Source organism: Zonotrichia albicollis, chromosome 6 (assembly GCF_047830755.1).
Source record: "Zonotrichia albicollis isolate bZonAlb1 chromosome 6, bZonAlb1.hap1, whole genome shotgun sequence".
Classification (NCBI taxonomy): Eukaryota; Metazoa; Chordata; class Aves; order Passeriformes; family Passerellidae; genus Zonotrichia; species Zonotrichia albicollis.
The window spans coordinates 18,492,313-18,517,240 of NC_133824.1; the positions used below are offsets into that span (position 1 = coordinate 18,492,313).

At 35.9% G+C, this 24,928-nt stretch overlaps 1 protein-coding gene across 12 annotated transcripts in view; it reads left to right on the plus strand.

The window, feature by feature from the left end:
* The window catches only part of RALGAPA1 (Ral GTPase activating protein catalytic subunit alpha 1), a 131,426-nt gene that overhangs the window by 85,582 nt on the left and 20,916 nt on the right, over positions 1-24,928 (plus strand). For all 12 annotated transcript variants that reach the window (XM_074542672.1, XM_026792696.2, XM_026792677.2 and 9 more), the window contains 2 exons: positions 7,988-8,146; positions 10,094-10,221. In XM_074542672.1, the coding sequence (XP_074398773.1) occupies positions 7,988-8,146; positions 10,094-10,221 (287 nt within the window). The remainder of the gene's footprint in view (positions 1-7,987; positions 8,147-10,093; positions 10,222-24,928) is intronic.

Sequence of the window (24,928 nt, forward strand, 5' to 3'; positions counted from 1 at the left end):
AACTTTCTTTGATAGTTTGATTACAACTTCGATTACCAGTTCTGCTTGGACTGTTATTCGTGCAAGAAAAAGAACCTTCCAAGGTTGTTCATTAAAAAACAGGAGCTCATTAGGTAGCACAAGCTCCTGGGACCAGGCAGTGTTTCTGATACACCAAAGAGGAGCTTAGCCCATGTGCTGTTTGTCAAGGCCAAGGCCTAACAAGCTTTTCTAAGGCCAAGGGGGCAGAGAGGGATACACCCCCCCAGAGCACCCTCCATCTACATAGAGCTGTTCTTGCCAGGCAAGGTTCAGGGCTGGTCCAGCCTTCCTGTGACTCAACTTGTGAAAATTGTGTCAGCTGGGCTTCTTCACAATTCCAGCTTGCTCCAAACCTGTTTCTCTCCTGCTTTACCAACAGTCTCACTCATCAGTGATTTGGAATATTTGAAGTCTATGTGGATATTTAGAGTGTATCAATAGATTGAGATTGTATTTGTGGCTCAGATACTGTTGACTGTTAAATCAAGCTACTTTATTTCTGTGTGGGTTTGTTTTCTATTCTTCCTCAGTGTGTTGATTTTGTTCTTTTTCAGCATATTTTCCCAAGAACAGAGGCTTGTGAGCCTCCATCTCTGTTTCTTCTCCCTTTCCCTAACAGTTTTTGGTCCATTCCAATCAAATCTAATAATGTTTAAAAGCTGTTCATTTTGTGTATGTTTAATGATGATATGTTAACTAAAGGAGATAGAGTAGTAAGACTTTTAGTGCTCACACTAAGCAAGTAAAGACTTTGTGGAAAGAAGTATTAGATATCAAGGACCCAGCAGCAAAGAGAGATGTTAAGAAATTCATCCTAAACTTGAAAGAAATATCAGCTGAAGTTTACATCTTGGGATAAATCAGCAAGTGCTACCAAGAGACATGAGTAGGAAAACAGTCTTAATTCATTTACTATTTCTGCAACTATTTATGGTGCTTGGACTGAACATACCAGCAAAAGGATTGTGTTTTATGAAATCAGCTCACACACACTATCAAAATTATTTGAGAGCCATGTGAGTGCTAACATAAACTGTTTGTGACCTTCAGAGAAACTTGGAATTTCAGCTTCTCTACAGGTCTTTCGTGGGATTTTTGTCTGTTTTATTCAATGGGAGAAAAACAAGCAAACTTGCAGTAGTTGTCCTCAAATGGCTGCTGGTTTTTATGTTGTAAATGTGCCTAGAGGTACATGATAGGTTCATCTTATAAATGGAAACTAAATTAAATTAAAACAAAACTTCTTCCTGCCAGTTGAGCCACTGTAAAATCAAGATTCTGCTGTTTCAGGGGCTAAGCCATTTTAAAAACGATTTTCCATCAGTCTTAGAGAGTAGTAAATTAAACTTTTAAGTGTCTTGATACCTCTGAAGCATTTGTTTCTGAGTATATGAACAAGAGCAAAAAAAGACATGAATTCAAGAACCAATGAAAAACTTCTGATTGTGTAATGGAACTTAAGATTGAAATTCATGCATAAAATAACTATTTAATTTGCAAGTACAAAAAGTCTAATGCTGATAATGCAATCCATTCTGGTTTTGTTACAATTAAAGGTTAGAGTAAAAAGTATTTACAATAACCTTACAAGCTTGCAGAGAATATGAGAACTAAATAATGTGAACACTCAATTCACAGAATGAGAAAGGTTATAGAGACACATAAATGAGCTATCACCAGTCTAGTTCCTCCTTCCTTAGGAAAAACTTCCTAAAGGAGTGAAGGCATTGCAAGTGAGAATTTTATACACACAGTATATAAATAAAAAGTAGTCGTGTTGTTAGTGGTTAGAATACTAATCAATCTTGAGCTTTTGGTATATTACACAATTCTAAGTTGTGCATGACATGATCATAACCACATAAAATCATTACAGCTCCCAGAACTTACAGTTTTTCTTATTGTATCACTAACATGTATTGGGAACTTGAAGATTTATAGATGTGAATTATTAGAACAGTATTTTTATCAGTTACAGTTAGACACACATATTGCTAAAAACCCAAACCAAACAAAATTCCTAACACACCATAGTTATTGAGACAAAGTTTTGTGAAAGATTCATCTAGAAGGTGCATGCACTGTAGGCAGTAGTGCTGTTAACATTAAATGGACAAAAGTAGCTGCATAAAGCCATTATTTCATATATCTTTGCTCCTTTTGTTCTTTTTGTAATAAACACTTCAATTTTTGAAGAAGAAAAAAGTTGAGGCTAGCTCTTCTATCAGAAGAAAATATAATAGCTTTTTTCTGCCTCCTTTAGGTAAGTGGGTATTAGAAATTACAGTAATTTTGGCAAGAGTTCAAGGGTTAATGTAACAGATAAATAAAAGGAATTTTCAGTAAATTGAGCCCTGCATTATTTCACTTGTCTTGCCTTTCCAAACCTAACTCATTTAATTTTAAAAAGTAAATACTTAAATTCTTCCTGACAGTGTGCTTTGCTTTTACTATCGTTTATTACTTCAATTATACTTGGTATCACTTAGAACAATCTGCCATTTGGAAATTTCAGTATAGCCTGCAGCTTAGTTTAAAGTCTGGCTGCTATTGTAACATGTACAGCATATGACACTAATGTATCAAAATTAGATTTGATCATCCCTCCTGGTTATATTTATTTCACGTTTCTTTTGTATTCAGTTAACATAAATGTATTAGGAGAGCTGACACATGATGATGGTTATAGAGTAAGAATATTTTAAAGTATTTTGAGTTAAATTTGAAATTTCAGGTAACCTAACAGTCAGTCATTTTTATATATTTGTTCTAATGGAGTAGAGTTTCAAAGCAAGCCTTAAAAAAATCTGTTTGTGTCTTTTATCTCCTCAGGGCTGTCTTCCCGACAGCTCAGGTTTAAAATGGCTAAAACAGAGCTCTTAATCTCTTTCTCATTGCCACCTTTCCCGATCACCACAGATAACATGACTATTGTGCCTGTCACTTGTGCCCAATAGCCTGAAATCATCTTTAATTTGGTCCACTTTCTGGATTCTTACATTCATTCTGTGCTTACGACTCTTCTTTTTCCCACCTAATGTTTCTTCCAACATAGCCTTTCCATGTACACAATTTAAATTTATTCTCTATATGATAAACTGTTGTTTTGATTGCTGAACCTTCCTTTCTCTGGTCTTGATACTGTCATTCTTGAAGAATACTGGTATAAACAACATTTTTCTAACCTTTAACACCTTTTTACGTTTGTAAAACAGCTGCTTTGCATTTGTCCATCTCCATGTTTGTGTCGTGTCTTATGCTTAGATAATAACTCTCTAGGGCAGTGTGATCTGCATTTAGAGTTGTTAGAATACTGGTGTGTAAACTAGAATTGCAGGTGTTTCCAGTGTATCACCAGCTTAAAGTATAACATTATTCTAGAACTTTTTAATTATTTCTATTATTGCAGTGACTTATGTCTCTGGTACTTTGTTAGGCTTACTGTGATGTAAGCACATAAGAACCTGTAAATTCAGGAAAACAAGGTCAGGAAATAAGTGTGAAGACAACTGGTGGTGAGTTTGGAATAACCATTAAACCAGAATTCAGTCTTGACAGCTGTCCATTCTGTGTGCACCATTTTGTTGGATCACACTGGGACCACACCTTCTTGGGAAATCATGGTTTTTTCTGTCCTTAAAGTTTCAATGAGCAGAGGTAGTTGTAGCTCAGTATCCTTCTCCTACTTGTGTCCAGGGCACTGAATTCAGTGAAGCAACCAAGTCAATACAAAGAAATAAGGAATCCAGATTAAAGTTGAAAGAGGTCAGTCTCTGGTTCTCCTGTGGCGTAATAATTACAGTGAATGATAGATTCTCAAAATGTTTGCTGTGCTTGCAGGAGATCTAGGTTGTTTAGCACTGCTGGATTTCAAAGTTCTCAAATGAAAAATTGAGAAGAAATCTAAAATTCTTTTTTCTAAAATGTTTATGCAAAACCCAGCAGATGAAATAGGCCAGAAAAGCTTTTCAAGTCAATTTCAGGTATTTGGTCTTTTCCATGAATCAAGTTTTGTTGATGAGTCAAGTTACCATCATTTGTGCTTTTTCAGAAGCTTTTCTTGCTGACCAAGGTGAGGACATCTGAAAGAAGCCATAAGGAGCACTGTGTTAGTAGTGTCAGAGCTTCTTCTGCAAAAACCCTTGTTTTCTTGTCTATTATTTTTGTCAGACATCTGACCACCTATAATAGAAACAAGGTTTTGATCCTGAGTACTTCTCTTTTTGTTGTATAGCACCCTTCATACTTTACAGGATCATCCACCTACTTACATCCTCTGATTTTGACTCTTAATCCATTACATGTCACAGAGATGCCATTCTACATTTTACTCAAACTGGGTCATTGCCAGACCATTCTTGACAGTAATGATGAGGTGAAATACATTTGACAGGACTTGGAACTCTGAAATAATCTGATACATTTTTCTTTTCCTCTGAAGAAGTTTCTGCTTTCAGCCTGGAATGTATTCTCACATATATATTTAAGCAAACTTTGAAATTGGAAAGAAAGGTCGCTGATGGCTTCAGTATACTTGGCATCCAAAAATATGTGTCCCTTGTCAGTAATCCTGCTGAAATAACCACACAGTACGCTTTTATCACAGCAAAATCTGTTTCAGTCTGATGTGAAAACATGCATCAGTAGTGATGCTCCATCTGGGTAACTTTCATAGAAGTGCAAGAACTCGTATCCTGTCTGATTAACTGCAGGTGTCAGTATCTCAGGTACAGGGGCAACCTTTGACAAATGAAATTCAGAGGCAGTGATGCCCTCAAGAAGCTGCAGTATCTAAACTCTATATGTTTTGGATTTTAAAGCTGTTTATTTGGCATGTACACTGTCACCATCACTTGTTTCTAACAGTCTGTGAGTTTATTGTTTCTGAGTCCAAAGATGGCAAGTAAAGGAGGAAAAATTCTTTTAGTAAATAGTTTGGTCTTGCTGAATTATCAGTGGTGCAGTGCAGTGATGGTGTATCAGCCCCAGTTCTGCTTTTTGGCTGTTGGTTCAATGAGTTCAGTCAGTGCTCCAGATGGCCATCCCTCAATCTAGGATCATGTCGGTTTTTTACATTCCACAACACTTCATGTCCAAACTGATTTTCCTCATGCTTTCTCTTTGGCTGGGCAGCCTCATTCTCCCTGAGCTTTGCACTTCCTTCCAAGCCTGTCAGTCCCTGATACCTTATCATTGTCATGTTTCAACAGCTAGTTTGACTGTCACTTCGCTAAAGAAGCAAAATAGGAATTTTTTTTTTAATCTGAGGTGCAATTCCTTACTGACTTCTCTGGTGATGTAGCCAGTTTAAGATGTGGCAAACCTGCTTTCCACTCCTGTCATGCTTCAAAAAAGGTGCCATCAAGTTGTTTTCTTGGGCTATGAGACCAGTACAATGAAATGGGCTGAATTTAAAACAAAAACCTGGCATATATTGGATCATGTTTGTGATCCATTAAAAAAATTATCTCATGCCTGAAGAGAGAAGTTGGTTAACTGTGACCAAAGAAGAGGAGGCCAAGGATAATGATTTATTAGACAGTGATGCTAGAAGAGACTGAAATGAAGCTGAGCCTTGTATAAACTTAAAAGATAGAACTCTGCCCTGATGATAATCAATGGAAGGGGCTGTTCTGGTGCCACAGTGCAAGGTTTCTTTAATTAATGTTTTGCTGCAAAACTAAAAGGTAAGAAGGAGAAGTTGCCTTCCTGGGGATTTTGGAGGGGTTGGAGGGTTCTTTGTTGTGTATTTTGGAGTTTATGTTATCAAGTCCTCCAAGCTATAGCCAGGAAAGAAAAAACAACTAAGTGTGCTTCTTGTCACTCTCTTACTGTTCTTTATTGACTATTGCTTTCTATAACTACATGAAAGGATGTGGAGGTGAGTCTGCTCTCCCAAGTAACAAGAGACAGTACAAGGAAGCGGCCTCAAGTTACACTTGGGGCAGTTTAGGCTGGATATTAGGAAAAACTTCTAACAGAAAGAGTTGTCAAGCATTGGAACAGGTTACCCAGGGAAGTGGTGGCGTTGTCATCCCTAAAGGTACTTAAAAGATGTGTAGATATGGTGCTTAGTGACATGGTTTAGTGATGGACTTGGCCGTGTTAGGTTAACAGATCGTCTTGATGATCTTGGAGGTCTTTTCCAGCCTAAATGATTCTATGGTTCTAAGGTAGGAGAGGGTCAGTTTTGCAATTAATTGTCTTTTATGGTGTTTGTCATAATAAAGTGGTATCCATGGGTCCTTCAACTGCTGTTTGTTCCTTCAGCCATTTATGTTGCTGTCTTGCTTTATTCTAACCCAGTAAAATAAAGCTCAGTGTAGTGAATGTTGATATAACGAGTTCTTTTGCTGGGTTGGTTTAAGTGTTGGTGCAGGAGTGTCCCCAAATAAGTGTTGTTCAAAGTAATTCAGCCATCTACCCAAGAGGCAAGAACAGCTGGCTTCCAAGGCACCACAGCCATTTTAGAGTAGATGTATGTACAGTCTGGTCCAGACAAAACAAATTACTTGTTGAGCATCAAAGAAGAGATACGGTGTTGAAGCCACCTGTCCTTTGCCCAGTCCAACACTGAGGAAAATCCTTTTTTTTAATAGAAATATAACCCTGTTCTTCAGTCTGATACCATTTAAAGCTAACAGAGAAGAGCAGAGACACCTTCTTTGTATCTTTTTTTTCTCCTTTTTTTGCCTTTTTTTTGCCTTTTTTTTTTTTGAGTCTGCTACTGACAACTGGTGTAGGCCTTCAGATAAGACAAAAGTAGCATTCCAGGAGGTTTTGTAAAATAAAGAAGTGAATAATTGCCATTAAATTTCTCTGAAGACTGTGCATGTGTTTTGCTTTTATTTAAAGTGCAGTTGTGTTTTGAAAGTGCTATGGCAAATTATTGCTTTTTTATGTAGAATAGCTTCTTGTACATGCTCAGAGTGGTGTTTGGATGTTACATGTTAAACAGTGCAGTCCTTCGAATAACATCAAGGTGATTGTTTAACAAGTTCCACCTACCTAAAGCTGTGGAAACAAGCTGAGAACGAGGGTGAAGGCAATTGTCAACAACTGGTGATGCACTAGGAGATAAAAAAGATATTTCAGTTTGAATTTTGAGAAATAACTCTTTCCAGTTAGAGTCTCTCATTTAATAATATGAATGTATTTGATCAGTATACATAAATCCTCTCTACATGATGTGAACATTTGGTATCAGAAGATAATGTTTATCAGGAGGAGTGTGTTGGTTCTTTGATCAGATAATTCCAGAGTGTTCAAGGAATTCCTTAATCTGTTTGTATGATTACATCTGACAATACAGCATGGATTTTGAGGAACGCATTCAGCCATTCTGAGCCAGACCAAGAACCATTTTGTAGTTTGTAGGGGAGCAGGGTGTTATTTTTACAAAGGTGTCCTGGTTTCATGGAAAATGAGCATTTATCTTAGTTATTCTGGGAGCTATGGAGAATGCAGTAGCTATTCTCCTTTAAAAGCTTTTTTGTTGTAGTAGGCAGTTTGGAATTTGGCTAGAATGATGAGGTTAACTTCTCAGATATGTAACTTTTAAACACATCTCCATTCATATACTGTAGAAGTTCATACAGAATTTACTAATTTTCTCCCAGTCAGTGATGGCAATCTTGAACACATGTTAGTAGATCGGGTTGAACTGCTCTGCATTCTTGAAAAATTATCAACAAAATTTTAGCTTCCAGTAGGAAACAGGTATTCATATATCTGTTAATTTAAATAGAAATTACCACCAATTTATAAAAATGTATAGCACAAACCAGTCAACTAATACACTGAAATTGTAAAATAGCTGTTGTGTAATTTGGTTATTTTACTAATTTTTCTTCACTTTTTTTAGTGGGTTTGTCATTTTAAATATGTACATTTAATATAGCTGTATGGCTATAGGATATTAATTAAGAATGTTTAAACTGATGGCATTTTATCTCTGATTTTCCAGCTTAGACATTTAGGAAATGATGAAGTACACATTGTCTGGTCAGAACATACTCGAGATTATAGAAGAGGAATAATTCCAACAGAATTTGGTGATGTTCTTATAGTTATCTATCCCATGAAAAACCATATGTTCAGCATCCAGATCATGAAAAAGCCTGAGGTAAGGGTTTGTTTTCTTTTGCGTTTCCTTCATGTGTTTAACATGACCTGAGTTTTGTTTAGAATCTGAGGTTTGGGTTTAGAATCAACTTTAATTGATCTAACAAGGTGATGTCTTAAGCATGGACAGTTGCAGAGGTGGTTGGAGGGAAAAGGGAGAGCTCAGTGAGTACAGTGCATAGTAAAATAAGTAAGTTGAAATTGCAAAGGCCTGATGCTGTAAAGCATACCTGCTGACAATATAATCTGGAAACAAAGCTAGAATATTCTGTATAGTAATTTAAATATTACAGTAAACTTGTTGAACTTTTTGTATGTTATGTATCAAATTTGTATGTTATGTATCAAACTTGATACATAACCGAGGTTGTTGAATAATGGCCTGTTCTGACTTCCTCCATCCATGTCATATTCCCCTTTTTTCCTCTCAAACCTATTTTTTTACTTTCTTCTTTTCTCCACACGAGAATTTGGAGATTGATTCAGTAAAGCAAGGCCACTCATCCCTTAGGCATAAGAACACACATTCTTTCTAATGACTGTTACTCAAATGTCAGTGCTGGCCCTGTTCTTAAAGCAGTGGTTTAGGGTTGTGAACACTAAACTGACTGAGTAAAAGTAGTCATGAGTATTTGTACTACCTAACTTCTGTGTGTGATGTCATGAATTTCTACACTTTATTAAAATTATTATTACAAGCACTCATATTAATGAATGAGGTATGGCAGAATTAGGATTACCTCATTGTGATTATTTCCTCTATCTATTGATAGGCATGAAATAATAATCAGTCTTGTTACTGTTGGATTACTTCTATTGTTAACTAATAAGTATATTCTTTCTTTTACTATTTTAAGTACAAATAGTTCTATTATTGGGAGCATGCAGGTTAAGAAGGAAAGCAAAAACTGCTTAAAACAGGGATTGTTGTTAGTCCAAAAAGAAGTCCTTGTGTGTGAAAAAAGTGCCTTCCATAAGATTTCCGTTTTTCAAAACTACAGTAAATGACTAATGGCAAAGATAACATGGCGATCTAAAATTCTTTTGCAGCATTTGTTTCCTTTTAGCAGGAAGAATTTTTAGTGTACACTCTGCTCCCTTTGCTGAGCTGATGCACAAACTTTGCTGCTTTTCTCCTGCTTTATGTCAGCAGCTTCAGAACTTTATTCACATGTACAGGAGATTAAGATACTTAATACTGAGTGGTTTTTTTGTTTTGTTTTAATTGCAAAATGATGATGGATTAGAGAGATATGTAATGCCAAAACATAAGATCTATCTGTTCTGTTCACCTTTTGGGGGCTAGCTATACTAAATATTGAGGTTTTCTTTTGATCTCACAAATAAGGTTTTACAATTAGGCTCCAAAGAGGCAAAACTTCCACCACTGATTTCTTCTGTAAAGGGCTTACAGTGTTTTAGTTCAGATAATATAGAGAGGAAGGAGAACAGAAGAAAAAAAATAGAAGGTGAGGGTCAATACACCAGTAACTGTATGCCACTTTCACCCTGGGTTGATCCTTATAGACATGTTAATAACTGGAGCCATGATAAAAAATATTTTAGATTTTGAGTAATTATTTCTTTTGCTACTTGCCATTTGTAATATTATCATCTAGCCTATCAACCTCATAAACATTATATGCATGACTGTTCCTAGGATTTTTGCAGCAAATGCTGGAAATGATCTTTGATGAGACATTCAAATAGTTACTTAATTTTTTTCAAATGCTGTGTTATCTGTTGCCAAGGATATCAAGCAGTTATATGGCTGTATATTTCCACAAGAGAAAAGGTCTGACTTGCAACACAATAACTGGTTTGATTATCTAGCAATGAGGAGGGAAAAAGACATATATTTGAGTGCTCTATTGTTAATGTTGATTGCTAATTGTTATAGCTACGATCTTGTCTTGCTTTATGTTGAACTTCTTAATTTTTTATTCAGGTTCCATTTTTTGGTCCACTCTTTGATGGTGCTATTGTGAATGGAAAGATTCTGCCTATTATGGTTCGTGCAACAGCTATAAATGCAAGCCGTGCATTGAAATCATTAATCCCATTATACCAAAACTTGTATCCTTTCACTCAAATGGTTTCCAAGGCATATACATTCCCTTGCAGTTCTACAGATATGGTATTCATGGGGTCTTTTTTTTTTTCAGATTATTATAGGGAATGTTTTTGGGTTTTTTAATGATGATGTTGCCTTTAGGGAACTTAAACCCATAGAAGAGCATTCAGATGAAGACCAGCATTTTTAAATTAAATAAACAATAGATTAAGTGCTGAAATTTTGCCTGTTTCTAATGTTTTGAAGCATGGACTTGTCATTTTTTGTTAACAAAGTTATTTTAATGACCATTTTGTGAATAGTCTTTCTAAAATAGCAACATCATGATGTTAATAATCTTTCTTTCCTTAACATATTAAGTATTTATCCAGTATAAGTGTGACTTAGTTTTAATTTCTAGTTCAAAGAATGATTTCCTTCAATCTGAGAAGTTTATGAAACTTTCATCATACAGAGTTTGTTATTCAGCTCAGAACACAAAGTCAATGTCAAAATCATGTTAGTATATTTGTAAATGTGTCAGAAAAGGCTGTCTCTTTTCTGGTTTTGTTGTTGGAACTGAAATTGTGTGTTTTGGAGGAGCTGCTCTTGGAAGAATTGATTTATCAACCATAAATTAAAAACATAAGGTAAGTCAGTCACTTACATGCTTTTTCCTTACTTTAGATTGAATTGTTAGTTAAATCAACAAGTTAAAATCAACCTGTTAGTTAAATCATCAAGAAATTTCTGAATTCCATAAACTGAAAGATAAGTTTAAATTTTGATCCAAAAGATTTATAACAAAGTTGTAACTACTAGTTCCTGTCATGTGATAGGTTGTTGCTAAAATACTGATTTTTCTGTGACTGACTGTTAATACTTGCAGAGTTTTGGATTAGATATGATGAAATGGATTTACAGATGAATGATGGATGTGTTTTATGTGATCACATTAAGTGATGTTTGTGCCATTTCTGTAGATGACACATGTTGATTCATTGTGTTTTTGTGTTTGGAAAGGTCCGATCTTTCTGTCATTACTCAAGTAGCTTAGTCAAAGAATTTGAAATGTATTATCATTATCATCATCATCATCAACCATCAAAAGTGATGGTTTAGAGCATTATATTGATGTACAGCGATGAGCAATTGGAAAACAATTTACTTTGAGATAGTAAACTTCCAGTCCCAAAAAAACCCCACAGACTTGTATGTTTAAACATCACAGAATATGAAAGGTTTATTAAATTCCTTGGATATAGCTTGCTAGCTCAATGTCTAGGAATTGGCCAGTTCCATGGAGTTGTGCACTGTATTTTTAATTCAGTTCTCCAAATTGTACTTTTTAATATGTATCAAAGCACAGTCTGTCATTTATGACATAATGTGGCCTCCATTAAAATGCTGATAATATGTCCCCTGGTATGGTTAGCATGGTAAGTGGAAAGCATTATGTGTATTTGATTTTAGATAGCATTGGCTGGTGGGTTTCATGTCACCACTTGGTTAGCTTATGAGGTACCAGTTGACTGGACACTGATATTATAGGGTGGTTTTGTTAAGTCATCAGTGGAATTCTTTTTCCATCTGGCTTGGAGTATCTTATGTTTACTTTTCGGTATAAAGTAATTTAAAAATTAAAATGAGGTTGTGGGAAGTTCTTTAAAACCTGTTTGCTTGGTGTGAAATTAGAAAAAAACTCTGCAGACTTTCCTGGCTTGAATTAGGCTCTGATGGAGTCAATTGTGTCAGTAGAGAACAGCAAAAAATGCTAAACTTCAAAGTCTGGCCTAAGTCTCAGTGATATAAAAACCTCTTGATTAAAAATCAATGGACATGCTCTTGGTGTTCAAGCCATGGCCAGACTTGAGGTCAAGAAGGAATTTTCCTCATACAAGAATGGCTAAGAGTGGTGGATGTTTCCTGTAACATGGACATGGTCTGTTATCCAGGAACATTTGAAAGTTGAATCTAATTATGTTCCTGTGATAGCAGGGAGTTGAAGACATCAAGGACTGTCTTTATTGTCTCCTGCTTTTTTTTCCTCTGGGATGTTTTAGCTGTGGCTTCAGCAGTTCACTTCTGGCTTTTAAGTTTGTAGAGGACTAAAGGGTGTTGGGAACAGGAGTATTTTATGGTCTGTGGTTAAATAGCTTTTTTGGAGACACTACCGGCATTAATGTCTCTTGTGGAACACAGACAGGATTCACTAATCAAGGTGGCCTTTCCTTGTGTTGGAATATTGCTGGAGCAAAGAAAAAGAGGACTCAGAGTGGTGAAAAAAATACATTTGAAGAGGGAGGAAAAAGGGAACAAAAGTGCTATTTTTCAGAAAGTACAGGAAATGGAAAAGTGAATCTGATGGTCAAGGATTTCCACAAGTCCAGGACCGTAAGAGTGTCAGTGAAAGAGGATCCTGAAGTGATGTTCTTGAAACTGATCTTCACTTACTTATGAATCTCTAACATACTGAGCAGTGTTAGTTTATTAGGAATTTGAATGATGGTTAATAGATATCCAGCTGAATGTGGATATCAAGGGCACAAGAGACCTGTCAAAGAAAACAGATGTCAGGCACTACATTTCTTTATTAGCCCTTCTTTTTACAGTAGTAGAGCATCAGAAATAGTTAATTTCAAAGCCAGCATGAGTGTACGGATGTCTCTCTCCCTGCAGGTGTGTGCTTTGTTTTCTGGTACTGTGTAATACTTGGTGAGCACTTTTTGACTTAGTAGGGAGTTAATGATATATATGTAGGCCTGGGCTTATCCATTTTTGAAGAATGTTTCTAATATCACATTGTAGATCTTGTGGTGATGGGTTGTCGGGTTTTCGGCTGTTTGAAGTACCTGGAAAGGCACGGAGTGGCCTTGGGGCAGCCCGCGTATCGAAGGACGAGAAGAGGCTTCAGTTCTTCTTTCGGTTTTTATGTTTATTAATTGTTTATCTAAAAGATGTTCTTTCAGCCCGACAGAGGTCTGCTCAGCAGTCAGCCATGAGCACACTGTGCTGCCCTCCGGGCAGCCACCTATCTTTATACCCATTGTTACGTGTACAATATTTATCATTTTTCCCCAATACCATTTATTCTTATTACCCGGTGCACTTTCAGTAATAACCAATCCAAAAGTGCCACCATCACCAAAGAAGATGGAGGAGAAGAAGAAGAAGAAGAAGGACAGGACACACCCCAATTCCTCCATCTTACTTCTCTAAACCCCCCTGTACATAAATCCTAAACCCTGTGTCTCACCCTCTAATTAACTAATCTTTTCGCCATTCACCCCGGTGAAGCCCTCATCCTTGTCGTCTCCTGTGTAGGGTCAAAGTCCAGCCACCAGACACTTCTGGCAACATTCCAGGACTCCCGAGCCCCCCAAGGGTGGTCTCGGTGGCCCGGCACCTGAGGACTGAGATCCTGAGATCCGGCAATGGGTCACTGTAAACTCTTAATTGAACTGTGTTGATTTGCTTGTGTATGGGATGGGAAAAAATTGGCACTGAGTTTGGCCTTCCTGCTTCCAAGGAGAGCTTATCTACCCTCTGAGACAGTGCATTTTCTAAGTGCAGACCTGACTGAAAAAATCAGCTGTCATTTGCAATCAGCAGGGATATTCAGTCCTCTTCACGTAACCTGATTGCAACTTTTTCCTTAATGCGCTGCTCTGTTAATCACAGTGTGCCAATGGGAGTATGTGAATGCTATAACAATGGTTGCATGGATACCAGAAATTCTGGTCATCTCCCTCTTACAGTCTTCTCCAACTTTGAGTGTGTGTTGTATGGTCTGAAGTAACTTTCTGAGACTGACATATTCTGTCAATCACCTTACTCTTTCTGATGTTATTTTGACCTTTCTGAGAAGATACTTAGATAGCAAAGCACTTCAAAGATTTGACTTGCTTCATGATTTTAAAGGTTTTATCTGCTCTGTTGTTTTTTTCTTTGCTCAGAATACTGTATGTTTCCATATTGTCATGTTCTAAGATTAAAAATTTACTGAATTTATCAGCAAACATTAGTCACCCATGGCAGGTGTCCTGCTGTTTTTGATTCTTGACACACTTATTGCTGCCGCTGTGTGAAGATAATATTGCTATTTTGGGTGGAGTTTTTGCAGTGGTGTGTGGAATTTGCTTTAGTTTCTCCTCCAAGGATTCCCTGGTCCCCCAATAATTTTTGGTAGCCTGGCTGTCTTGTATCAGTACCCCCTCAGGAACAGGTGGCATACATGCTCACAGAAGCAGGTGACAAACACAAAATACTCATGGTGTCTTGCTAATGAAGCAGCAGTAACCCCCTCTCTGTCTCATAGCTGATGTGTTTCTTCTTCTCATTGCATTTGCCTTTCTCTTAAGAGAGAGCATGCTTATCTCCTGAGTATGCTCAAGCTGCACATCTGCTGAGAAAACTTCTAAAACTCATAAATGAAGGTGTAATAATGGGACTAAATGTTGAGAACAATCGTTTTCACTACGATGTAGAATAAGAAAGACAATATTTAGGGGTTGTTAAATATTCTTTTTTTAGTGAATTGCATTGAAATTCTTCATATGAATAGTTTTATTCATGGCTCATGTCTCAGACCAAGCACTTTTTCACATTCTGACTTCAGAATCAACCATGTGTGGGAGATGAATCAATACTAAGTATTTAGAACAGTAGAAGTTGTGACTTCATATAAAATTTTATTTGAGCTTCCTGAATAACAGCAGATGTCAGCCAGATGCCAAGAGATACACCTTGGCATAGTAGGCATCTTCAGTGATCCAACTTTTTGCAATTATTTCAACAAAGCAGGACAAATACTAGAAACCTTGTGAGAGTGAAATTGCAATTGTGAAAAAAAGTGTCACTTTTTTCATTGTGCACAAATTCTAGAGTGTTGACAATCATTGCAAAGTACAGATAGTGCAATTCAGACACTCTCTGTCTTACATAATATTCCCCTGTTATGGATGCTACCTAAGACACACGTAAGAAGCTAAATCCTCTTTAATATCTTTTAAATCTGAAATTTATAGATATTTTAGAATACCTGGAATATGCATGACTGCTTTATCCTTAATCATCATAGCATAATTTTCACTTCTTTCTAATAATCTGCAAAATCTTTGCCCTAGTACCAAGAACTGGCACTTGTTTTTGGAGATTTTTTTGATCACATGAAACCAATTCATTTAAATAGCAAAAAATAATGCTGCTTTAGTTATTCCATCTAAAAAAATGTTTTAGAGTTAATCTTAACCTGAATGACTAGATAAATTAATCTGTGGTATCAAAATTGAAAATTTGACATCCTCCTAACTTTCTTGATATTGTATGACCAATCAGTTGGTACTTGAAGTATTGTTGCTAATCTTTTGACAGTTGTCTTCTAGAGAAAGGGAAGGCACCCCATATGGTGCCTGACAAGGCAGTAACTTATTTATGAATAAAGTAATGTCAGTGAGTGGTTTGTTAAAAGTTTGCGCTGTTTTAGGAGCTGATTGCTCAAAAAAAGCTTTTTTTCTTGAAGTGATGCTCAACTGCCCCAAGAAAGGGTTTTATTAGAACTGGTAGTGTTGCTGTTTGTTGTTCCTGCTGGACCATCTCCTGTCTCAAGATAGAATTGCAGGCCCTGGAAAAGTGAAGAAAGTGTTTTTATTAATGACATAAAGCAAGCAAAGGGTATTCTTCAGATTTCTGGCTACATTTGTTTCACTTAATTAAGAATATTTGTTGTATTTGAATTTTCAAACTGTAACTTGAAAAGATTTTGAAGATTTCTCACTTGTACAGAAAGTTAAAACTGGATAGCACTGATTTTGGCAGTGCCAGTTTCCCTTTCTCCAGGAAGTTTTCTATCCTAAAGCTGCATGAGCATCTCCAAGGAAAAAAGGGAATAGAGTGATACTGCATCAATGACAGCTGTGTATCAAATGGGAGAGGCATAAGGGTTGCTCACTCTCATAGTTTTGGTGTAGTGAAAGGAATAGTGCATAAAATTACAATTGCTCTTCTAATATGTTCTGGTTTAGAATTTTTTTTCATCTGCCATATGCTAAGAATCTGGAAAGTTTGCTGTATTTCTGGCAATACATTTTTGATACAGGACATTTAATAAGATTTTAACATACCTGTTACTCTTTGATTTTTTCCTGTCAACACAGGTGAGAAGATACTAACATTAAAAATAATGCTTGGTACTCTTTTTTTCAAATTACTTTATATATTTCATACAAATAATTACAAATTTCAGAATTTCAGTGGATATTTACTCCATCCCTGATGACTACTACTGTTGTAGCCTTTTCTGATATGTTTTCAAGTAAGACACATAGAGGAGTTCATCATATGACTCCTGCTGGCTTTTTCCAGAAGAAAATACAGTTATTTCTGAAATCTATTTTACTGTTTAGCAGTGAAAATTGTTTTCCTGGTTCGAGCAAGACTCATAAGGTACAGAATATAATGTTTTGAGTTTCCTGTACTTTGAATTTCTCTGGGTGTTCTCCCAGATCCTAGTTCTGCTGACAACTTATTTGATATTTTAATAATTATAAAATGGATTGATTGATTAATTAAATGTCTGCATACAATGATGTAACATGAAAAACTGAAGATTTCCAAGATATGTAGAAGTATATCATGGACTGTTCAAGTATTTTGGTTTTAAGGAATCATGTAACAGTTTCTCTACATATTATAAGAAACCTAAATATAAGACAAAAGTCTTATATCTCTATATATCTCTATAGGGTTGTGTGTGTGTGTGTGTGTGTGTGTGTGTGTGTGTGTGTGTGTGTGTGTGTCTACTTGTAGGTATGCAATGACTGTAATAGCTATATCTTTACCTTTTCTCTACTTTTCCTCTGCAGTAATACATCAAATTAATGTATTTTCCTGTGATTTCACAAGTATTTTTGAATCAAAAGAGGCTGTTGTAAGGAAAATTGCTGGGAAGATAGCAGAAAGATGTAATACCAGATTACTTGTATGGCCATGAATGGCTAAAGTGCTCAGAATGACAAACCAACTAATGCCAAAAAAACCAAAATGCACAGTACTTAAACAACTGCTGCATTTAAGAATTTTCATGTTCAAGATTAATGTTTTGATATGTTATACAGAAAATTAGTACCGTTTGAAATATTTTATGTAAAGGAGTTGGCACAATGGCAACGCAGTGTAATAGAATAATTTAAAATAACTTCTGTGTGAATAACATCATGTTGAAGTTTGCCCAATTAAAAAAAAATAAATAAAAAGAAGGCTAATGAAAAAAGAGTTAAGATTCCAAAGCATAAATTGTGCTATTTATGTTCGTTAAGTAGGGTTTGAAATCCTGTCTTAGGGACATCTTGCCTAACTATATATCTCATGCTGCTCGGTAAATGAGAAGAGTATTGATTGGCATATGCTGCTTAAATCGATCACCTTGACAGCCAGAATTACAGTAATCTGTCAGTATTAATGACTATCTTTCAAGCCTTGATACCTCTCCTTTGCTTGTCTCATCTTGCCTCAGTTCTGTTTGAAGTGCATTTTCTTGAAACCTCTGGTTTTGTCAGGATAGGTACTTTTGTAGGGTTTTTTGTCCCCTGAGTCCAATTTATTGGCTTGATCATGCAATTAGAGTTAAAATGCAGCACCAGGGAGCAAAAGTAGGCAGTGTCCTGAGTAACAATTGGATCTCAGAGGTAGTGCAAGCCTGTTCTCAGCCATCATTTATTAGTTACCTGTTGAAAGAATAGGATTGTTTTGCAATGAATAATTCCAAAGCATCACTTTAAATGCCTTTGATTTTAGCCACTAGAGACAACTGATTGAGCCAACATTAGTGATAGGCTTTTAAACTCTTGCCTTAGTGTTTGTCATAAAGACATGTCAAATAACTGTTGGCAAAATACTTGCAGATGTATGTACCAAGCTGCTGTGTTTGCTAGATTTTCATGCAGTGAACATAATTTCACTAAATTTCACTTGGTTTTCATGTATTTTTAATGTGAGGAGTAAGTTGAAGTGTGACATTGTATTGTTGATCACAACTCCTTGAGTGTAACCATCGAGACAATTCCTGATCCAAGCGGTCCAGCCATCAACTCCGTGTCTCTCAAACTTAGGAACAAGGATATCAGTGTCAGATGCTTTGCACAGATCCAGGTAAATAACATCAGTTACTCTTGGCTCATGTACCAGTGCTGTAACGCTGTTGTAGGAGGCCACCAAATTTGTGCATGATTTGTCCTTAGGACAGCCACATTGGCTGTCTCAAGTCATCACTTTATTTCCCAATGTGTCTCATTATAGTTCCCAGGAAGATCTGCTCCATGACCTTGCAGGCATGGAACTGCTTGGCCTGAAGCGCATTTTAAAGGGGTACAGTTTAAGCACATGGGTTTAATAGTGCTGTTTTTATCACAAGATATCTACAACATATTTCAGTCAGCAGTACAGATTTATTTATTAGCTACTCTTCCCTAATGAAATGCGTGAGACTCTCTTGGAAGTGGTAAAACACAAAATATCAAGTTAGCAAAACTGATTGACTGTAGTAATGTTGTTTTCTACTATTAATTGCACTTATAAAGACCTTAGTGCTCTGTTGATGTTGTAGACACTTATGGAGGGGACTCAAATCTTTTTGTACTATTTGAAAAAATATATTCTAGATTCTTTTACTTCTACGTTCTTTCATAAATATAATTTACCCATCTGAAGGAGAAATATTGGTTCTATTGATTTCTCAACAAAATATGGGTAGGCTTATGCTGGTGGCATTCTGTTTTAGGATAGAAGGAGGGCAGTGAGCTATCCTGAAATGCAGTGACCTGCTTTATCAGCCTCTTTATCTGCCTCTAGAGCTTCTGAGTCTGGATATGTCAGTACAGATCCCTTGTGGGAAGAGAATTTTTCTTTTAACATATAAAAATATGTTACAACATATTTTTAAGGAAGGAAATGTTTGCGTGTTGTTAGCTGAAAATTAGTAGTGGAATCACTCTTTCATTACAAAATGTGTTTTTAAAGTCTATAAATCCCTTTTTAAAAAATAAATTTTGCAGGGGGAAGGCTATGAGTCCTTAAACTGGAATGAGAAAGATAAACTAATCCAATGTTACACAGAGTTGATTGCCATGTGTGTAACACAAAGTGACAGGTTTTTTGTTAATACCTACTTAACCTTATTAATTAATTAAACATTTTGGGTAACAAAAGCCCTTTGTTAAAATGTTAAGACTCTTGCTCCCTTAAGGTGTTAAAATTCATACAGATTTCTTTGATAGCTGTCAGAAGTCTGTGAATAAAAGCCTGGAAGACTAAACTATTTTTCCTTACATTCCAGAGATGTAAAGAAATAATTTTAAACTATTTAAGCCCTGGTTTTAAGTTACAAAAACCAGCATTGTGTATTGGTTTTGTCCTTTACTTTTCATAAATTCACCCTCATAAGATGATAGGGGATGTGCAAACAACTTGCAAGGTTTGTATTTTAAAACACTAAAAACCATGTATATATAAAAATAAGTATGTGGCATTCCATATGGTTGATTCTGATATTTAAATTGGTGGGAAACATGGGAAATTATTTCTAGCAACCCAGACTGGCAAAACTGTAATGGTTTTGAGATAGAGTGATGTTTTGGGGTGAGTTGAATAAGATATTGGCAAACTGTTTCTGCATCATTCTGCATATGGTAATCAAAACAGTTGGGGCATGCTTTCCAGTGCCAACAAAGGGATTAGAAGATCTTAGGTACCAAAAAAAAAAAAAATAGATTAAATAGAAACAAGCACATTGGTTGGCTTCATCCTTCTACAGGTCTGTATTTCAGTTACTGAAAAAGGGCTTGTATGTAATACCTGGCAGTATGTGGAAATATCTAGCTGGAGATGGAATGCACTTCATGTAAAAATATTCACCAGGGTCAAAATTATAACAAAAAAGATTATAGTTTATTCTGTATGTGCCACGTAGTAGAAAAATGGAATAAGCTAACATAAAGCAAGGATTAAAAGTTAGTGTTACAGTAATTGGAGTTACCATATGGCAGTCCGAAGGACGTGAGTCCTAATCATAGCCTGGCCAATCAAATTAATCTCAATATACTTTCTAGGCATTGAGAAAATAGTTTAATTGCTGATTAGCTGCAGCTGAATAAATCCATGGGTCACAAATACATCTATCTCCTCCTGAATGCTTCTCCTCCCAAACACAGAAGAATGCATGCTATTAGAAAATCGTTTAATTTCAGCTTGCTAAACCATAGTTACCATCCATCTGTTCATGCCAATTGTGGAAAAAGGTCAGTTTTCAGCAAAGCCATGCACTTCACAGAAGGTATGTGAAGTGAAATTTCACAGGGGACATGATGGATCCTGATTCCTAGTGATAAACCTTAGGGGCCAGCAGGGTTGGCATATGGTTCAGCATGATATGAAGGCTTGGGTTCCCTGGCTTCACTTCTTTGGCGTGGAACTGATAAAACCTGGCTCTTAAGTATTGTTTCACTGGACACCAATCATGGGCAGCAGGAACTGCCCACTTAACTCTCTGTGGGAAGGAAGGCCAGGCTGTGTTCACAATAGTACCATTGTAGTGCTGCAGACTGCTCTCAGCAGCTTGACGGCATTAGGGAGGAGAGCGATTAGCTACTTTGCTAATTGCTGTTCACAATATAAAAAAAGGGAAATAACTGAAAATTCGTATTTGTTTCCTTCATTTAAATAGAAGCCTGACTTTGAGGTTTTAAAATCATTCTTAAAATTGACTTAAGCCCTCAATAGAGGCTGGTAAGTAGATTATCTGCTACTGGTACTGCAGCAACCCAAAGGAAAGAGAAAACATTCTCATCAAGTATAAAATTTTTAAAGGTAGTTGTAAAGTTCATTAAAGTACAGATTGGAATTAAGGACAGAATTTCTTATTAGAGAAGTTGCCTTTGTTGCTAGTAGTGTGGAATGGAAAATGAACACATGCCTGTATGTGCAGTCTTTTTACTGGACAGTATTTAATAGTAATATAATTTATATTTGTGTAATTTTGCAGTTTGGAGTGATTTCCTCATGCAAATGCATTCACTGTTTTTCTCATCAATTAATGTGTCTATATATACAGAGTAGGTATATAAAGCAGAAATTTAAATACTTGAATATGTGAAAACAGTGAGCTTAAGCATTCATGCTAATACCAGACAGCAGAGAATTAGTTTTGCTTCTGTATTCTTTACACCTATCAACCTTAATTACTTGAGTTAAAACTGATGTAATGATGGACGTCAGATTGAGGATGAATCCCTCTCCCAGCATCAGGAGTTACTTTATGGGGTTGCAGTTCCCCTCTGGCCTATAGTATTCCTCATTTATTGCAGTCATCACTTCAGCCCAAACCTTAACATCTTTTGTTGGTATGTTTGGTACAACAGCTTTACTAAACTTCAGCGCCACGGCCGCAGCCCTGTGCCTCCCCTGCTGCCTCCTGCAAGCCCACAGCTGCCAGGTGACCGCAGGAGCAGCGCTCCGTCACTCTGAGAGAGCCCAGAGCCGTGGCAGCTGTGATGGGCTTCTAAACAATTAGCACAACATACCTTATGGACTCATTGATTCCCATCTTGGATACATTAGTAAGACAAATCCTTCCTGTAAGTTGGAGTGGGAATTCTGCCTGCTTATGGGTTTCAGCACTGTTTTCTTCACTATTTTGCCTTCATGTCCATAGCCTGTTACTGAAACCTGCATGAGTGTAGTATTTTTAAATACTGTCATTATTCTTTTAACCACCCAGCTAAAGTTATAGTGCTGAGGTGTTCATCCTTCCCATCCTGGTAGCCATTTGATCTGACTTTTTAAATAAAATGCAGTTCAGGGTTTGTAGAACTGTCAATACACTATAAATGGTACCAAAACTGATACTTTCTGCTATATGTTTGTATTAGTATGGTCCTGCTGTATTTCAAACAGATAATTCATTGAATGCCCATTCTTCCTCTTACTGCAGAGTAGATTATATTTAAGTCAAGATTAATGGATAGATTCTGATGTTAAAACCCAGTCTCTGAGCCTTTCATTCCCTAGAGGCATATAGTGCATTAGTTTAAGCCAATGTGCTGCTTATCATAGATACTCTGACACGGTCTTAAATGACAGTTTACTGTACTTTGTAGCTCCTTACTCTGGTAATAAAATCACTATATTGTGTTCTTGGTAATTACAATATTAAATAGAAACTTAATTGGATTACTGCACATTTAGATACAGATAGTTCTTAAGTAATTGTCCACTGTAAAATTTCTGATACTCATTTTTTCTCTCATGCAGTGTGTTCTGTCAGAGTCTAAGCTTAATATGTAGTTCAGTCACCTTAGATGAAAAAGTGGTGAAAAGACATCTGCAGTGGGATTTTTTGGTGCAAATGAGTATCTTTTATCATACAGGTTTTCTCTTAAACCTTTGTTGGTTTTCGAATCCTTCTATAAGATGTTCCTGTTTGCCAAAGTTCTTAAAATGAAATAACTTATGGGTTCTACAGAGTTGATGAATTTTATAAGTAGTCTTAATTCAGATTTTTTTTCCCTTAATTTTGAAATTCCAAAAAGTCTGACCATAATTTTGGTCATTTTTACTGCCTAAGCAGATGAACAGAATTAAAATTAATTCAGTAAAGAATATTTTTCTGTTATTATCTGAAAAAGAACCCCAGCTTTTTTATATAGTTTTATATCGTTTTATATCCTAAAGACAATACTGAAATTAAAATTTATTTTAAGTTCAGTTCACTTGCACTTTAATTCCACATATCTTTATAAGCCTTCTGTGAAGGACCTTGGTGCAGAGTGGTTACATTTTTCATTCCATAATTGAGTGTTTTTAAGTGGTTAAGCGCAGTCCAAATTTTATCCAATTCCAGCTTGTGTTAATGGTGCTCCACTCACACTGCCTTAGCACCTGTTATGGATTTTGAGTCATCTGGCAGCCCGTGGGACTTAGATAAAGAAGTACCAGGTGTCCTGCCTGTCTCTTAATTGAGACGCAATGTAAACAATATAGACTTGGCAATATGGTTATAGAAATGGATTAAAGCCCAGCTTTGTCTGCTCTGATGAATCACAGCTTTTTCTTCCTAGAAGATGTTATAAACCACTGATGAATTTAGTGAGCTGTAAGATTTTGTGGAACAGCATAAAAGTAAACAATGCATCAAGGATTTTCCTAGAAGGACAGTTTTGCAGAATGTTAAATGTGTTGAGTCTTTTAATGAAAATGTATGCATCAATTAGAATTTCTTGCAGTAATTTAGCAATTTTGAAACTGCCCACACTAGAAAAATTAAGATTCTTACATAAATTCAGATAAAGTCAATGCCTTTCCATATGTAGTGTGTTGGTAAACTAGGCAGAAAACAATACCATTTACTTGAAAACGCTCAGTGGCTGCAACTTCATCTAGCCTACACTTACATTGCAGGACTTTTAACCATATAACCATGGAGCAGATAGAATGTAAATTATCTCCTTTAACTGTAATATAAGTAATTTTAAACAAAAAATGTCCTCCAAATGGTAAAAATGCCTGATAACAGTTAATTTATCACAGATTTATTTAACTGCTCAGTAGTGTAAAAACTTAAAAGCAATTTTCATTATATTCATTCAAAGGATGATGCAACTATGTTTTGGAAACAAATTGCAATATTTGAATAATGGAATTAGTTTGTATAAATTTATCTATTATAGGTTCCTTTATTTTCTTCATGAAGGAGTGTACCTAAGAAATTGCCTCAAAAAGCCCTTTGCAGTTATAGCTTGATTTGAAAAAGAATGTTATTAAATATGTTAGATAATACATTTTAGGCTTCCTTAAATTCTACAGTCTGTTACTTGTTTTTCATATATATTCTCATTTTATTAGTGAGATATTTACATTAATTAGTAGATTGTAACATATACATTACTTATTAAAACTATTGATTTTGGATAATTTATAGAGCCCGTTCTGCAGTTTTAAAATGTTATCACCAAATGCAACATACTAATTTACTTTTGACATACATTTTTCATTTCTCTGAGGTTTATGTTCTATTTTTGTGAGTAAGAAAATATATTGGTACATTTTATTGCAGGAGAGCTGTCTTGAAAAAGTGGTTCAATAGGGAAAAAATCACCTTAAAAGACTTTAAAATTTTTCATTTTCACCAGCTTAGTAGTATCTAGAATAGTAATTTTTTTTCTTCTCTTTCATCTAAGTAACTTGCATGAGATATGAGGAGAATGAACTGAATTCTGCCTTATGAATCATTGGTGTTGTGGCTAAGTCCAGTTGTATGTGCAGAAGCTTCTTTCATTTACAGCATAGCTCTGTAAACAGGTGCACCTAGCTAAATATTTATTTGCCATTTTCAATATTGACAGTATTTAAGAAACACAAAAGAACCCAGACTGACTTTGACATATCAAGGTGACTTGAGTAAACAGAAGATGCAGCTGGAAGAAAATAAACCCTCTTTATTTGTATACTGTGCAAACTAGATGTGGAAATTACTGAAATGCAATAAATAGAGAACACCATGATACCACTTCTACAGAGTCACTTTTCAGAATAGAAGAGAACTTTAACTATTCCTCTCAGTTGATACTGATCACCCACCTACATACAAAATGCTGCTACTTGCAGGGCTTCCAGCCCTGGATCAATAGCAGCCCAACTTACATCCTTAACTCTAAGAGCCAACAAAGACTACAAATTGCT